This window comes from Lagopus leucura, unplaced genomic scaffold, assembly GCF_019238085.1.
Source record: "Lagopus leucura isolate 7727_CA_CO unplaced genomic scaffold, USGS_WTPT01 Super-Scaffold_100001, whole genome shotgun sequence".
Taxonomy (NCBI): domain Eukaryota; kingdom Metazoa; phylum Chordata; class Aves; order Galliformes; family Phasianidae; genus Lagopus; species Lagopus leucura.
Window position 1 is genome coordinate 46,825,464 of NW_024962262.1, and position 18,001 is coordinate 46,843,464.

Here is an 18,001-nt window from a genome sequence, read left to right on the forward strand (position 1 = left end):
GGCCCCAACTGGCAAAGGTGAGGTAGGGACAGGTGGAGGAGTAGTGACAAGGAAGGCTTCAGCCTGCCACCCAGCAGGGGGCAAACGGACTAGGCAGCCCACCAAAGAAGAGGTGAGGTGCTGAGGTGTGTTGCCATAGCAGCAGCAGCAGAATGCAGCTGGCTGCCTGCTTGGGAAGAGCAGGAGCTGGAAAATGTTTGTTAATTGTATTTCACAGGCTTTAGGAACCTGCAAGAATGAGATGTTTGACAGCAGTGAATCTGTATTGACCCTTTCTTTTGTTTGTGGGGACCAAACAAATGCAGTATTAATGTGCCAGGCCTTTGGTGGGTGGAGTCCTTTGGCTTCCAGCACCAAAGTGGTGATGAAGGGAAAGGGAGGTGACGTGTGTACCAGCCACCAACAAGGACTGCACATTTTGTGCAAAACACTGGCTGCCACCTTCCAAATAACAGTCCCCAGGAGTTTGAAATGACTTCACAGACAGGGAGCACATATCAGCAGCAGATGTGGGGCTGGCTGGAGCATGTCCCATGATACAGAATCACAGTATTGCAGGGGTTGGAAGGGACCTTTGGGGATCACCTTGTCCATGACGCTGCTGAAGCCGGTTCTCTACAGGTTGCACAGAAAAGAGTCCATGCATGTTATGAATATCTTCAGAGAAGAATCACAGAATCACAGAATTGTAGGGGTTGGAAGGGACCTCCAGAGATCATCGAGTCCAACCCCCCTGCCAGAGCAAGTTCCCTACACCAGGTCACACAAGTAGGCATCCAGGCAGGTCTTGAACATCTCCGGAGAAGGAGACTCCACAGCCTCCCTGGGCAGCCTGTTCCAGTGAAGAAGACTGCACAACTTCTCTGGGCAGCTGCTCTGTTATCCCGTGCTCTGTCACCCTCTCAGTAAAGCTTTTCCTCGTGTTCAGATGGAACTTCCCCTGTTGTACTTTGTGCCCATTGCCCCTTGTCCTGTCACTGGGCACTGCCATCCACTTGGCACCCGCCCATTAGATATCTATAAAATGTGATAAGATCCCCTCTCGGCCTTCTCTTCTCCAGGCTGAACAACTCCAGATCACTCATTCTTTCCACAATACAGGAGATGCTCCAGGCCTCTCATCTTCTTTGTAGCTTTCCACTGGACTCTCTACATTAATTTTCTGTCTTTAATGAACTGGGGAGTACAGAACTGGACACAGTAGTCTGGATGCTATCTCCCTTGTAGGCCTTTCCTCTGACTCTGATTAAGAGAACCCAGTCCTTCCATTGCCATTACCCAGCTCCATGCAGTTCAGACCTTCCCTAATGTTGAGGGTTACACCTCCTGTTCTTCCCTGCCCATCCCTCCTGAGGAGCCTGTAGCCATTCATCTCTGCATTCCAGACTTGTGAGCCATCCCACCACATCTCACCGAGGCCCAGAATATCCTGGCCCTGAGACTGAACTAAAACTTCCAGTTCACCTTCCTTATTTCCTATGCTCCATGCATTTGTGTTGAGGAACTGAAGTTGGGCCAGAAACTGGCTTACTGGCTGGTGTTCCTTTGTGCTGCTTTTCAAGTTCTCACCCACAGATCTCTGTTCTTGTTGCTGTCTCTGGGCAGCCACTGCTCATACTGCTTTCACCGTTCCCCTTCCCCAGCAGTTTTAGGCTTGGCAAGCCTGTAGCCAAAGTTGTTCTTTGACAGATGAACCACATCAGTTCACAACAGACCAGATTTCTCAGATAGAGTGCGACTGCCTTTCTCTCTTGCAGGATTGACTTCATCAACACAGGCGTAGGAGGAGGGAGGAGATGACAAAGCAAGAAAGCAGCCTACTGCTGCCCAGCTCATGGTTTTCCAGCCAAAAGCTGATTGTTGAGCTTTTGCAGGCCCATGAGAATACTGAGAGTGTGGAGCATCAAGGAAGACTTTCAAAGTAGGCAGGGGGCAGCCAGGAAAAAGTTGCTGTCTGCATTAATAAAGGGAACAGAAAATGGGGTTACTGTGCAATCAAAGCTCAAGGACGATTATGATTTCATTATTTCCATGTATATGATTTTTATTTTCATTCCAAATGAACTGCCACTACCAGTTCAAAATCACAAATTTGGTACAAGAAGTTGGAAGAGATTGTGCTGCTAAATGGCTAATATCTTGCTGTCTGCAGTGAGTGGCTCAATTTTATCTTGAAATTAGTCTCCAGATTCATTAGAAAATCCTGGGACCACTGAATGATGGGAAAGGGAGGGATTTTGTTTCCTAAACACACTGCTGTCTAGTTCAGCCTAGAACTCTGCATCCACTTTGAGATTGTTTTCTCACTGAACACTGTATAAATTGGTGGGGTTTTTTAAAAGGCTTTATGTTCTGTATTTTACCACAGTGCAGACGCCTGCAGTTCTGGAGATGCAGCTGGTTACAAGAGCAATAGCAAAAAAGAAGGAACAGTGAGTTTCAGATAGATTAGTCTTATAACAAAATGCTTCTGTGTGCTTAATTAGAAATGCTATATAATGCTGTAATGAAATACAATTAACCCATCACACTCCCTGAAATAACCTTTGTCTGTGGAACCTCACTAAATGCTTACTCCCCCCACTCCTGATGTAGCTAAGTATTTTTGTTGTCTAAATGTCAGCTCAAATAATCTTTGCTATGCCGAGTGTTGAAATTGTGGCCGACAGCCCAAGTTTCCGACACTGGAGGAGTTAGTTGGGCACAGCCTTCCTTGCCTGAAGCCCACCACTGCAGGCCCTCATGCTGTCGAGTCAGTGTCCTTTCAACTCAATGAGACTATATTGGCATGGGAAGTCTTTAAAACACTGTGAAGTGATTAAGAAAAGAGAATGGCAACCCTGCTCGCCAAGGAGGCTGATGTTAGGCTAACTGCTGTCAGCTCAAATGCACTAGGGAATTGGCCTGATGCTGGGGTTGTTGGAAGCCAACCCACAAAGCATGAGCAGCAGCATTATGGGATCACAGCAAGGGAAAAGGAGACACTGTGTGTCTTTCTTGTTTCTTCATGGCGCTCAGAGTGCGTGTAACAACAGCTGAAGAAAACCTTGCTGTCAGCTTTACAGCTGAGCCAACAATCTCAAGCCTTATTTAGAAGATTGCAACTGTGAAAATGAGTGCTATAGATAATATATGCATAAGATGTGCGTAGCGTGAAATATTCACTTGGTTTGAAAATATATTATTGTTGTACTGTTTGGAATTTGAACTTTTAGTCAACCATGCTTGCTTGTTTCACCCACCTCTATTTTTTTGAGCAAAAAGAACAAGCATTTCTGTGAATAATTACATCTCATTAAAAAATAGTAATATACAACTTCAGGAAAGTACTTAGTAATTTTAACAGAACTGACAAGATAATTGTGTACTTCTTTTTTTTTTTTTTAATTCTTTCAAATTCATTCTGATGCTTTGGAACAAGGATTTGCACTGTTTTCCATCAGTCACTTATCTGAAAACTGAAGAAGACAGACTTACATACGTTTTGCCTGAATTTGGGCTAGCCTGCCCTTGGGAGCAAGAATTACTGAACAAATACCCCTATGAGATGGTATGTTTAAGTATCCAGTAATCAAGCCATTTAGCTCCTTGACTAGATGATCATTTTTACATTCTTCTTGCTCACTTTGTCCAGATCATACAGGTCGCAAATGAGTACAATAGCCACTGCCACGATATTTTAGAGGTTGTGAAAATGCAAGAGCTTGACAAGGTAAGCCTTTGCTTCAGTAACTTTCCTTGCATGATAGCAAACAAATACGATAATGAAATTGTTTCTTTGTAGCTTATTTAGTTCATGGTTTTATCTGAAGAAGACGTTCCTTTACGGACAAAAAGAGCACTCATTCAAGATATACTGAAATTCTTAATGTGACCACCTCTTACACTGTGATGTTGCAGGCACAAAACACAAGGCCATGGATGCATATCTCCCATTATATCCACATATCCACAGCACGTCTCTTTGTCTTCCTGCTCTTTGTTATGCTTCCTTGCCAGGTTCACCCCAGGATGCTCCCACTAGTGTCTGAGCTTGGCTCAAGCCAGGTGGGGAGCCAAGCTCTGTGCTCATCCCCCTGCTTCTGTGCTGATGTGTGTGTCCTTTCACTGAATCACACTTCACATGTCACTAGTGTAAAATTGGTGAAAGTTCATAAAGGATTTTGTGCAATAGGTGGAGGATTGCATCACATCATTTTGGAGGTCTCTACCGCCTGAAAAAATAGCATTTATCTCCTTGCCAGATATATGCCAGCTGTTCAAGTACTATGACAGATATCTATTCAAGGTACTGTAGACATGTTTGTTGTAATTACTTTAAGATTTTTGTCTTTTTGGTAGTTCTAGCTGGAGAGAAAGACCAGCCGTTTATTGTGTACCGTACAATGAGATTTTCTTCTCAGTCTATATGTAGATATAAATTTTGAGCCAGCGAGTTTGGATTTTGAAAGGAGACAGTGGAACTTGAGACTACAGCCATTTGCTGCCGTATCTTCAGTTCACAGAATCACAGAATATGTGAAGCTGAAAGGGATCCGTAAGGATCATCAAGTCCAATTCCTGGCTTCGCATACGACCACAGCCGAAAGTTCTTAACACCAATGGAGGATGATGTTATAAATGTGATCTGGGGTTCTGGAATGAGGATATGCATCTGAAATTCAGCCTGATAGCTGGATTCTAAACTACAAGAGGGTTATTTTTCCTTTGATAACTTTACTGTATTTCTCAGTGACATTCCACGCAGACATACAGTTTTCTGCTCAGAATAATTTACTTCTTATTTACAGCAGGTCATCAAGCAGCATCTAGTAATTAATTCAGGAGGTGCTGCTTGCTTCTAGGACCTTTTTCCTTCTGCTAATAAATATAGTTTAATTATTGCCATAAGAGGAGGAAAACAATGGGCTTCTTTCATGACATAAATTGTAATCACAGCTGAAACGTTTCATGCTGCTGTAAACATCTGTACATGCAGTTCCATATATTTACATTGTAGGAAATGGATAATATTCTCCTTGGTGACTTCCTGGAGGAAGTGTCTGTCCACTATCTGAAGTCAATCAGAATGTTCAGTAAAAATGTTAAACTCTGGCTGCTTAATGCTTTGGAAGAGCTTCCAATGTCACTCCAAACATCCAAATGTGAAGGTGAGGAACAGAGTGATTTTCATAAATAATCTTCACTTCAATTGCAGAAAAGATTGGGTTACAAGTCTCTTAAATTATTTTTTAAACATTTTAGCTGATGACCTTGATAGAAGAAAGGACTAGAGTTAGTTGGCACACAGTTAAAAATAAATGGTCTCAAGTGGTGTGAGGACAAATTTAAGCCCAAATCATTCCAAGTTCCTGGTTAATTAAAGTGTACTTGAATCTTTTTAAAGACCTGTCTTTTGCCATGTTCACTTTGGCTGTGTTGATGACTCTTAAAAATAAGCACCCTGCCCTCTGAAATGTCGGTATTGTTCTGTCTCTTTTCCTTGCAAGTGGTTTTATGCAGATAAATTAATTAATGAATATAGGGCAGTTCAACATAAAGTAGAAAAAAACCCCAAAGGCCTATAAGGGAAAATGTGACTCTGTCATTAGAGCAGGATTTTAAAATCTTGTAGTATACAAAGGTGTGTGATCCTAAGTACGTACATACATACGTACTTTGATTTATGTATGCAAAGGTGTTCATACGTACAAAATGTTCAAGGTTATGTTGCGTGAGGCTTTGGGCAACTTGATCTAGTAGAAGAGGTCACTGCCCACAGCAGTGAAACTAGCTGATCTTTAAGGTCCTTTCCAACCCAAGCCATTCCATGATTCTATAGTTTATTTATTACACAGAATCATAGGATGGTTTAGGCTGCAAGGAACTTTTAAGATCATCTAGTTCAGTTATGCTGAAGAAACCAGCTAAAGCAAAATGCTGCTCAGTTTCTCCGTGAATGAAAACATCTCTACAGTGAGAAAGATGGGATCCTGCATGGATACAGGACTGCTTGCACACGTGCTGAAGGATGGCTTGCAGTCAGTCTCAAATCTGGCAGTCCTTACGTTCAAGCAATTGATAGAGCAAATTTAGTCATTTGTTTTTAACACATTTATGTGTATGAAAGTAAAAGTAATTAATCAACCAGAATACTTTCTATGCATATTGTGGGCTTTGGGGTTTGTACAAACTTTAGAGAAACAGAATTCACTTAAAAACCATTGCCTGTCTGCAGATTTAAGTTGCTTTATACTTGATTTTCCTGCAACTAAGAATCAGTTTGTTATATTTTATTCTTAAAAAAGATATTCTTGGACCACAGAGTTAGTAATTCTAACATTATGGACAGGATCAAGTAGAGCAACAGAAATCAACTTTTATTAACAGTGCTGAAGAATTATAGATACATAAGGGTGAAAATGCAAACTCTAATCAAAACAGAAAATTTAGTATTCATGCTGCCATTAGTCCTTATGGCATCTAAAACCATACTTATAAAAGAACATTGCTCTTGTTTGAGAAGTATTTCATGGAAAAAAATATTGGAAGTATTGTTCCTCTGCATCATGATTAACATATTTCTAGTGAAGGAAGAGCAGTAATCTGGGCTGCATGCAAGCTTTAAATTTGTGGGTCCCCAGCATAGATAGGTAGCTCAGCTATCTCCCTGTGCTCTGAGTTAGCCTGTTGCTCCCACAGGGATCTGCTTTACAATTTAAAGAGATCTGCCTGCATTAATGTCTTTAAGAATGTAAAATATTAATGATATGAAACACCTGCCTCTTCTTCTTTAACAGAAGTTACAGTATTTATAAAAAGACTCAGGAGAAAGACAGATCTTTCTAATATGGCCAAGGTATGTTCCAGAATCCATGAAACAAAGCAGCTGAGCACCTCATGCACTCAAGAAGCCCACACGCAGTAAGGATCATTTATGAGGTGCTCCACTGTAGTAGAAGAGCAGCAGGGCACAGGTGCTATTATCTGTATACTAACCATGGTCCTAACCATGCTCACCCTCCTACTTATTTCTGCCCACAGTAAGTATGCTGAGGGGCCCTTTGGGCTCTTTGAGAGCCTCCGAGATGTGGTTAGTGGTTGCTATCCTGCAGTTACTCAGTGCTGCATTATTATGATGGGCTGCGCCCTTCCTGTAGCTTCACTTCCATTGCTGTCCTTAAATACTTGCAAAATCACAGCACATGCAGTACAAGATACTCCCAGTATGCCCATTTGGCTTAAATGACTTCACTTTGTCCTCACAGCAAAGGAATAAAAGAAGGTAACTGTGACTCCTTGGGTTACACAGCAGCATCCCATCTTTCATTAATAAATACAGTTTTCCTTTATGGGAAAGCTTCACCACAACCAACAGCATATAAAATTTAAACCTCACAGTTCAAAAAAAAAGCAGTTTTGGAGGCGTTTTTTAATTAAAAAAATGCATAAACGTGCATAGGTGTCCTAACATGGGCAAAAGGTCTACATCTATCAAGTGCCAAGGACTTGTAGTTGCCATTTCCTGCAGCAGCACTTTGGAGGTGCTAAACACTAGAAAAAAACTCAGCTTCATAACACTATATGCTTCTTAACAGTACTTCTTACCCATCAAACCACTCAGTCCCACAAGACTGCATGTGCCAACTATTCCCAAGCATTTGGCCCGGATTGCTGTAGTTAGACTTTACGCTGTTGTGCTTGGGCTTGAGGCATGACATCAAGGTGCTGGTTGTAGCTTTTTTATTCTTCCCTGCACATTCCTAATGCATGGAAGAGCTGTGAAGACTCAACATTTAATTTACACCCTTGAGATTTAGGAAAAAAGAGTTTTAACCTAGCTGGAGGGAATTCTCCAGCAGCAGCCTCTAACTGCTTTATATTGCGCATTGTTTAACCTGCACTAAGTGAACATTCTAGACCTGAGAACCTGGGTCAGGTCTATACTTAGAGTAAAGGACACTCTGAGCCTGGTTCCTCTTCATGTCAACTGGCACTCTTTGCACAGGTAAATGATATTTGCACCTTCTCCAGAGCCCCTTTAAAATACATACAAAGGGCAGAGGAGCTCCAGAGTAACTGATGATCAGTCCCATTAGTCCCAATTTAAAAACAACAGCTTCAACAAGTGAAAAAATGTGAGCCTTGTAAATCAACATCCCCGTAGTCTTTCAGCAGCTGTAGCCTCAGGTATAACTTCTGACCTTACCCAAGGCATTTATACCGGGCTCCAGAAAGCAGAGCAGAAAACAAGAGTCAGATAAAGATTATATTGCAAAATTACCCTATCCACCTAATGTATACCAGAAGATGGCTAGCTGGACAACACGAATATTTAAGATGTTCATCATGTGAGAAACACACAGATGCTTCATGACAAGGTGAATGTCACTCAGAGAAAACCAATCGGTGTTTTAGTTGGTCAGACCAGTCCCTAGGCTTGTGTGTGGTTTACTATTTGCCCTGGTTGTCCTCATCAGATACTCAGATAAAGTAGGCATGCATAGAGCAAGTGATGTTCTACTCCTGAGACCCATCAAACCATCTGAGATGAAGGTTGTATCCCCATCCATCTTGGGGTAGCGAGCCCCAGGATTTGATTATTTCTTGCGAGAAAAAGTACTTTCTTTCATTAGTTATAAAATTTGTGCCCTTTTTCACATAGTTCTTCCTCTGTCGCATTCTTTCTCAGTTATTTCTATCTCAGCCTGAGGTTTAATTCTCTCATATGGGAGTCATTTGGTCTTTCTAATCGTCCTTCAAGGTTTTCTCTCTCTGAAAAGCACATTGAATTTCAACCAGAGACAGGTGGTCAAAGCAGGTGACAGTGCTCCTAATGAGAACTGTTATTGAGGGACTGTGCAGCTGCAGCTTCTGAATGGTGTAAACACTCTGTGCCTTGTAGAGCACTTTGCAATAATTTAGCCACCTGGTGAGAAAATCTGAACAATTTTGGCAGGGTCAGCATTCAGAAGAAAAAGTAACTTTCCCATCATGTGTAGATAAAGCAGGCTGATATTTGCTACTACCTGGATGTACGGAAGTAATTAGAGTACAAGAAAGTGCAAATTCTCTGTGAGAAAGGAATGTGGATATAATGCTTGTCATTTCCAAGGGCTGATTCCTGTCTTTGATAAGCTGTATTTAAGTGTTGTCAGGGCCAGCTCTTAGTAATTCAGAGCATTATGGTTTGTGAAGTGTAATGGGTAAAGAAAGAGAGTGGCCTAGCATACAGGAATATGGAGCTGTGTTCCCAGTGTTCTCATTGTGTGCTCTTGCTGCAACCAGCAGCTCTTCTTCCAATGCTGGAAACTCCATGTAAAGCAAGAAAAGGAGCTTTGTCTTTAACTTGATTGAAAAAGACTACCGAGAGTCAGGCAGCTTGTGATATTTGAGTAATGCTAACACAATAGTGGAAAACCAAAGTGCTGGACTGAGTTATACTTGCAAATAAGTGTGGTGTGATAGAAAGTGGTGATCTCTACCATGCACCCGATGAATGGCATTTGTTCAAACATTCATGAACCCTGAAGTCTTCTCTGAAGTTTACAAGAAAATATTTTTCCTCTAGTAGACCAAAGTTAGCATATGGATTATATATATATAAGCCCAAATTCAGCAGAGCCTGTAGGATCTCCCACATTTCAGTATGAAAGGAAGAGACTAAATGTATGGATGGATGAATTGTAACAGACTCAGATTTAATTCCTTTCATTATTTACCACTTAAAACATTTCAATCAGGATATTAGCAATTAATTAAAAAAAAAAAAAAAGAGAGAGAGAGAGATGAGGATAAAAAGCTAGGCTGAAAATCCTCTGCAATATCTGTGTGTGTAATATTTATAGGGACAAATATGAAACCAGATTCATTCAAAAATGACTCACAAGCAAAGAAATGGGACAAATTCCCTACTAGTATCACTTTAATTAATACTGTATTTTTAGTCTTATTTTTATCTTCTCAAAGGATAGAAAAACTCAAGAAAACTCACTTTTGAATGTAATTGAAACACATATTAAGGACAAGTGGCACTGAGGAAAAGTAAATCCTAATAAATAGTTTCATTTTTTCCAGACAAAGTACCATTATTTGGCATAACTATAGTAACTGCAGGCAAAAATATTGCCCAGATACTTCAAGCATCTGTCAGCCTTGTCTGCTCCATCACAGACACTACCACAAAGTCTCATTGAAAATAATATCACCCAGAACAAAACCCACTCAAAGACAGCTTAAGATTCATCTCCTTTGATGCTTTTTTTTTCCTTTTTTTTTTTTTTTTTTTTTTTTCCATTTGGAGTCTAGTGGTAAATGTAAAGCCTCACTTCTAACTTAGCACTGAAAGGGAAGCTTTTTTGACTGAGTTGAGGGCTTGTGAAAGTGAAAGACATTAACTGTTTTCTTAATAAATGCAGACAATGAGGATAGTCTTGAACAACAACAGCAAAGTCACTGTTCTGATCTCGGATTTGAATGCTGTCATCAATCAGGGATTGCTGGATGTGCCTGGAAACCTCTTTCAAAAGAAGTATGGAAATCCAGATGAACTGCAGTACAACATAGAAATCAAATGTAATTTTTTCTATATTTTCCTATCCATTTAAGCTTCTGCCTGACGTTGTTAAAGCTCTAGCATGTTTATTCATGGCATCTGCCCTACTGGGAATTACAGCCTTTCAGTAACCCTAAGTACTGGAAAAGAGCCAATAAAATTGAGAATGGAGCACGCAGTTATATCCGTTTAATTTTAAAGGTTAACAATGAAAGGCTTTGATTCTCTCTTAATGCTTTCTATGGCGGTGGGAGTGGGTTTTGTGTTCCCAAATGATACACCTTCCAAAAGAAGGCTGATAAACAGGGACATTTTATGATTTGCTTTGATAAAAAGGAGTTTCCTAGAATTACATTTTGCATTTTCCCATTATTAATTGCAGTCACGAAATCACCTCCTGTGGCCAGATTTTACACACTGTATGCTGAACTGGATGTGGACCTTTCGTCTTTCACATCTTTTTGCTCTGTTAGGGCCTGCAGAATAGATGCTGTGCTGTAAACACTAAAACACACGGTTTGCATGCAGCCATGACACAATACATTTGCCAGTCTACCGAAAAGCTATGGGAACATAATGGCAAGTTAATTCTAATATTAACAGACTGCCATTTGAATCATTAGTAAGAAATGGGTAAGATGGGCCGTCTGTGCTTAGAGCTGATGGAGGAATCCTCAGCTCTTTGTTCCTGGCCCGCCGCAGGCGTGCTCCCTGATAGGGGATGCACCACCACCTGCCTGTGACGGCTTTTGGCAGGAATAATAATTCTCTTTGTTCATAGAGCCATTAAGAGAACCATCTGAATAATGTTGATATGAGACTTAAAATCAAAAGCAATGCACAGGAGCTTTTTATTACATTCGCTCTTTTTATTAATTATTGTGTTTTCAGAGGTGGATTCTCTGCATTCTCAGTTTCCATTCCTTTTCCAAATTGCTATTAATAATAAACAAAGATTTACAGACCCTATGCATATGTTTTCTGACAATAAAACCTGTTAGCTAGAAGGGTATAGATTCAGAGAGGTACAGTCATGATGCAGCTTGTGGCACAGAGTGGTAGCTTCTAATCTTTTGGGGGAACATCTGCAGTGCTTTTTGGCAATGCTATATATATTTCCATAGAATACTATGGAATATCTGCAGTTACTGTTTTGAAACAATTCTCTCCTCCGCAACAGATTTTTCTTTTTCAACCACGTAGAAGCTTAGATAAGAAATTTGGCATTGCATATAGCCATATTTCAGCTTGCACCTGTGCAAAGTTTACTCTTTCCACTTTGTCCATGATAATTATGCCAGTGCAGACACAGTAGTAATGGCTATGGGGCCAGACAACATGCATACCAGGGTCCAAAGGGAACTGGCTGGTGTGGTTGTTGAGCTGTTCTCCATCATATTTGAAAAGCCATGGGTGACAGGTGAATTCCTTGGAGACTGGAAAAAGGGAAACCTCACTCCCATTTATAAGAAAGGGAGGAAGGGTGACCTAGGGAACTAAAGGCCAGTAAGCTTCACCTCCGTTCCTGGGAAGATTATGGAACAGATCTATGGCTCTACGTCCAGGTGGAGGCCAGTAATGTGTGGTATCCCCCAGGAGACCATCTTGGGACAAATACTATTTAACAACTTTGTCAATGATGTAGACAGTGGGATTGAGTGCATCCTCAGCAAGTTTGCTGATGACACCAAGCTGAGTGGTGCAGTTGATACAGAAGAAGAAGGGATGCATCCAGAGGGACCTTGATAAACTTGAAAGGTGGGCCCCTGTGAACCTGTGTTCAACAAAACAAAGTGCAAGATTTTGCACTTGGGTTGGAGGAATCTCAGATATGTATACAGACTGAGAGAAGAACTCCTTGAGAGTAGCCCTGCTGAGAAGGACTTAGGAGCCCTGGTAGATGAAAAACTGAACATGAGCCAGCAGTGTTTGCTTGCAGCCTGGAAAGCCAACTGTATCATGGGCTGCATCAGAAGAGGGGCAATTGTCCCTCTCTATTCTGCCTTCATGAGGCTCATCAGGAGTATAATGTCCATCTCTGGAGCCTTCAGCACAAGAAAAATGTCAGGCTTTTGGAGAGAGTCCAGAGGAAGGCCATAAAGATGATCACAGGGCTGGAGCAGCTCTCCTGTGAAGACAAGTTGAAGGAGATGGTCTTGTTCAATTTGGAGAAGAGAAGACTGTGGGGAGACCTCTTTACAGCCTTCCAGTATTCAAAGGGAGATTATAAACATGAGGGAAAACAACTTTTTACATGGATAGATAGTGATAAGACAAGGGGGAAAACTGAAGGAAGGAAGATTTAGGATAGACATCTGAGGAAGTTTTTCACTGAGAGGGTGGTGAGGTGTTGGAACATATTGCCCGGAGAGGTTGTGGATGCCCCATCCACAAGGATGGTGTTCAAGGCCAGGTGGGATGAGGCCCTGAGCAGCCTGATCTACTTGGTCTAGCAGTTAGCAACTCTGCCTGCAGCAGAGGGGTTGGAATTTGATGCTTCTTGAGGTCCCTCCCAACCCAAGCCATTCTATGACACTATGATTCCATGATTCTATAACATAAACTTGAATTCTGACTAATTTCTAAGAAATTGCGCAGTTGCACTAATCAAAATGCTATAAACAGAGGTCTTAGTATATTTAAAGCCAAATATAACAGAAAAAAAAAAAAAAAAAAAGCTAGAAATGGCAGCAAGCCAATCACTTGATCTCCCTTCTATATTTCACAGGTTTGAATGACCTATTATCTTCACTGGCACATTCTACAGATATTCGAGTTCTCCTAACCTGTGTATATTCAGATCTTCAGGCTTTTGTCATTCAGGTATAAAATTAATTTAACCATTTCAGAAAAGGAAGAGTGATCACACCATTTATCCCTCTACACTCTGTCAAAAGTTTGAAGGAGATACATTATATACTAGCAACATGACCAGACTGCAGATTTGCATAAATACAATTTATGCATGCTGCAGAAAAAGGGAGAATTAATTGGCATACAAAAATTCCATCTGTGCAAACAACTACAAATGTATTTCTATGCATATATCCACTTCAGTGATTACAGTATTTGGTCTCATTTTGTAGATGTACTCTGTAGCACTGCCTTATAAATCAAGATCTCTAAGAAAAATGTTCATATAAATAAAGAGAACACTTAATGACTCCTGAGATTGTTGATTTATGAAACTGTTGATTTTCAGAAGGTTGTAGGAGAGTGAGAAATGCTAGTGGAATGGTTCTACCTCTCATGAAAGATTCAAGTATGATCATCTTTGTGTATAGACCTCTCCCTAGGTTACCAATTCTTGCTCCCCTGGTCCATCAGTGATCCAGAGCTGGCGGTAGTTTGATAGTAGCACTGCATTCTGTTGGTTGGACAGACCAGTGAATCTGGGGCTGGAAGGTAGTTAAATTCTTTTTTTCTATTTATTTTTCTGAAGAAGCAGGATAAACTGTACTTACTTCTTCAGCTTTTCTTCCTAATATTTTGAGTGGGTTTTATAATTAGAAATAGCATTTTGCAGTTCTGTGGTGCCTTCCTCTCACAGAACCCTCAGCTGCAGAGAAGATGGAGGTTCACAGTTATAGGGTGTAAGGCAATAGCCACAGCAAAGGAAAAATTCAAAAGATTAAAAAAAAAAAAACAAAACAAACATGAAGAAGTTACCCAGAAGGGTGGAGAATACCTCAAAGACATTCAGAACTTGGCTGGAAAAGACCTGAAAAAAGACGACATACAAAGATCCCTTTCAACCTAAGTTATTTTAACTTAATTTTCCATCTCTGTATGCCGTCTGCACAGGAAAACAGTCCATAACACAATAAGGGACTCTTTTAACCGGCTTCATCATAAAGCAACTTTTTTTTTCTCTATTTGCAGCCAAGCAGGAATAAACAGGAGTTTATAAAACTGGCAGCTGATTTCCAGTTGAGATGGAACTTCCTACTGAGCACAGTAAGCAAGGCGATGACACTCAACTATGCAGACAGTTTTGGTAAGTGAGAGCTTTGTGTCTGTCAGCTGATGTGACCTGAGATGGCAGAGGGACCTGATCGTTTCAGAGACATGCAGTCAAGCTATAATCCAAATGAGCATCACCTCTCTAGGATGAGCACAAGGGAGAAAGGGAGAAAGATGCAGCTGGAGATGGCAGGGGAACAGGACTCCCTGTTTTGGTAGAGGCCATCATTTGAGGTGAAACAGATAACGGCATCCTTAGATGCAAACCTCGCTTCACCCCCATTGCAGGAACTCCATCAGGAAGGGGTGATGGAGATCTGGGGCACCAGCAGCCCTAACCATAATAATTCCATATATATCAGGTGGTAGCTTCCAGATTCCCATATTCTTTCTGTACAACACAGTAACAGCAGATCCAAACACTTGTCAAAAATGCAGTTAGTTCTTCCTAGAGAAGGTATAGGCTCCTTCCTTTTGCTTATGCCTTACACTGACACATTAGACTGATTGAAAACTAATCACTGCTTCAGCTGGATGCTTTTTGTCTCTGTTGTAGTGCTCAGAGCTGTCTAGCACCAAATCCAACACACACTACTGTAAAGCAGAAGTGAGAGGCCTTTGCAATTGCATTTACTGAAAGTGCCTTGAAGTGGTACCACTGTGTCTTGAATCAACTGTACCTCTTCTATATTGCATCAAACCCAACTTCCTTTCTCTTTATTTGTAAGACCTTTCAGAGGCTATCTGTCTTTTATTTATTCTGGAGCAATGCACTGTCTCCTCAGAGTAACATCTCAACCCAGAATGCATGAACTACCTTTCAGACTTTCAAAGAAGCATCTTCGTAATTTTTTGTGTTCTGTTGGAGGGAGCTTCACACCAACAGCCAAAAAAACCTCATTATCTTCTTAGACATACCCCTTCAAAGCTTAGGGCTTTGTGTTTCCTACAAAGACATAACAAAGTGGTATGCTAAGGTTGCTGCCTTTTATATTCTTCAGCATTCTTTCCCTGTTACTGGCTGTGTTTGTGTATGTATATACATGCACAGCCCTTTTCTACACCTAGCTGTTACCTTTTGCCTCATAATTAGGTTGCAAACTCCCTGGAGCAGGATTGGAGGTTTGCTCTCTGACTACATGGAATACAGCACAGTCGGGTCCCTTGTCCTTGGTCGGCTGCATCAGAGTAATAATAACCACATCTCTCTGCAGAAGTGTTCTGCACAAAACTCCCCAAAGTTAGATGCAATATTTTGTGCCATGAGTGAAAATTGTGAACGAATTCCAAGAACAGCACTGGATTCTCAGTGTTTATTAAAATTGCCAGTGATGATGAAATCCTTTTCCCACCTCGAGAAGAGCTTAATGAATCGCCTCCCTGTTCTTTAGTTGTTAATGGCTGGGGACGCAATTAATACCATCTGATCTAAAGCATCCTATCCTCTGCTGAGCCTTCCTCAAACTAGTTACAAACAATATTTTCATCTCACATTATACAGTCTTATTATTGTACTTCATTAACATTGAGATTTAATTCATTTTCACATATGACAGAGTTTTTAAAGCGCCTTTTAATCTTTCTCTGTGATGTTCCAATTAAATTGGTCATTATCTTCTTTCCTAAAAGCAGTGGTTCCTTTAGATGTTGGGTTATGTGATGTAACAATGTCCCATCTTTCCTAGGTCTCTATTCCCACATTTCTATTTGAAGCCTTAGTGGGCAAGGCTTAGTTATTTTAACAAGCCACTCTGCACTCAGGCCATTGCTTTTCATAAATGTCTTAAATCTCAGCATTTCATAAAGAAATGGTGGGGATCCTGCAAGTCAAAATATGCTGCATCCACTGAGGATCCACAATTACTTAGGCAAAATGTAGAATTTTTGGTAAATGTGTGTCATGTTAATGCAGCATGCATCCCCACAGCGTAAGTCACATAGCAGAAACCAAATCCAAACTCACTTCTGGCTGGGGGTCTTGCTTGAAACTTAGCACTTCTGACACACATAAAAGTTACTTCTGAGCTCAGGATTGTCTTTTGCCCTATTCCAACCCTGCCTCCTCATGGATGATGCTCAAGTGCAATCGAAGGAACCTGCATTTAGTCCCCTGTAAGGCTGAAAGGAGCAACAGCAGTCAGGGCACAGGAAGTCATGGGACTTCACGGCATTAAAGGGACATGGTTTACTAATGGGACTCTGTAGGTCAGGTTGATAGTTGGGCTTGATGATCTTCTCCAACCGAGATGATTCCACAGTTCTACGCTAGAGCTCTTCTATTATCACCTCTTTCCCAGCATATGTGCCTCTCCTTATCTCAGACACAAAACCTTATATCAGCTGACCACCTACATTTCCTTTATTAGTATCTCCTCTGAGGCATTCAGGGGAGTACAGCCAAGCCAAGGTGGCTGGACAGTCACCTGCATACACAGTGTAAGCACTTTCAACCACAGGTGCAAGTCAAAACGCAGTGGCCTCCCTGAGTCCTTCTTTTGGCTTTTGGCAACTATAACTTGGTATTTTGGCATACACAGCTGCAAGGTAGGCCATTTAATGTCATAGGTATGGAAGAAACTGAAATGTGTAGGAGGGTTAGCTTGGGGAGAGGTTAAATAATTTATCTGTGTTAGGGGGAAATGCAGACAATGCATGCTAGTTAATAGGCCTTATAAGAGCAGTGAATCTGGGGGGATGAACTTGAATAGAAAAGTGAATAAACACAAGCACATTTTTCTCTGTTGGTAAAATTTGGGAAAAGGTTTTTTTGTTTATGTTTAAAATCCATAGTCAGTGCCCATTTTGCTATGGTAGTTGAAGGTAGGTCATTATGCAAGCATTATTTGATAAGTGCTAGACTGCTACTTTGTCTAGCCCATCACTACAATGAAGCTCTTCAAAAAAAAAGAACACATCAGGAAGGTATATGAAAATTAAGAGGTTGCTACAACTACTTTTGTTTTCTTTAAATCTAGGATCCTGGCATTTGTTTAATTTGCTACTCTTGGATTACGTTGCTCACATCTTCCAGTCCTATATAGAGGAGGAGGAGGAGGGAGAAGAAAGTTTTTGTGTCACACAGCAAAGCGACCAGCCTGTTCTGTGGGTTTATGAGCCCAGCTGCTTCGGGGGCTACTTTGCAGAGGAAGAACCTCAAGCTCAAGCTCCTCAGTCAACTCTCATAAGTTTGATGCTGAACCAGAGTGACATCAGATTAAGCAACGTATATTCGGAGTTCTGAGTTGCTTGGGGGAGAAAGCCACAGAAATCAAGGTGAGATAAAATATTAACTCTGAAGAAAACTTAAAAAAATAAAAATAAAAAAAAAGCAATGCAGTAAGTTGTGGAAATCGGGAGAGGTGTAGACTTTGTAGTTTTTCATGTGTGTGAAGTAGAACTAATGAAATATGGGTTTGCATGGAGTTATGTCCACTGTCATCCATACCTCAAGCCAAAAGCCATCCTCCCACAATTCCTGTTAATGGATTATAAACTTTGCATTGC

At 41.0% G+C, this 18,001-nt stretch overlaps 1 protein-coding gene across 1 annotated transcript in view; it reads left to right on the forward strand.

The window, feature by feature from the left end:
* RFX8 (regulatory factor X8) overlaps positions 1-17,738 on the forward strand; it is a 28,207-nt gene extending 10,469 nt beyond the window's left edge. The window contains exons 6-15 of the mRNA XM_042868337.1: positions 2,369-2,432; positions 3,422-3,550; positions 3,635-3,712; positions 4,175-4,288; positions 5,000-5,150; positions 6,780-6,838; positions 10,398-10,554; positions 13,263-13,357; positions 14,417-14,531; positions 17,473-17,738. Coding sequence (XP_042724271.1) covers positions 2,369-2,432; positions 3,422-3,550; positions 3,635-3,712; positions 4,175-4,288; positions 5,000-5,150; positions 6,780-6,838; positions 10,398-10,554; positions 13,263-13,357; positions 14,417-14,531; positions 17,473-17,738 — 1,228 coding nt within the window. The remainder of the gene's footprint in view (positions 1-2,368; positions 2,433-3,421; positions 3,551-3,634; positions 3,713-4,174; positions 4,289-4,999; positions 5,151-6,779; positions 6,839-10,397; positions 10,555-13,262; positions 13,358-14,416; positions 14,532-17,472) is intronic.
* The last annotated feature ends 263 nt before the right edge of the window (positions 17,739-18,001 follow it).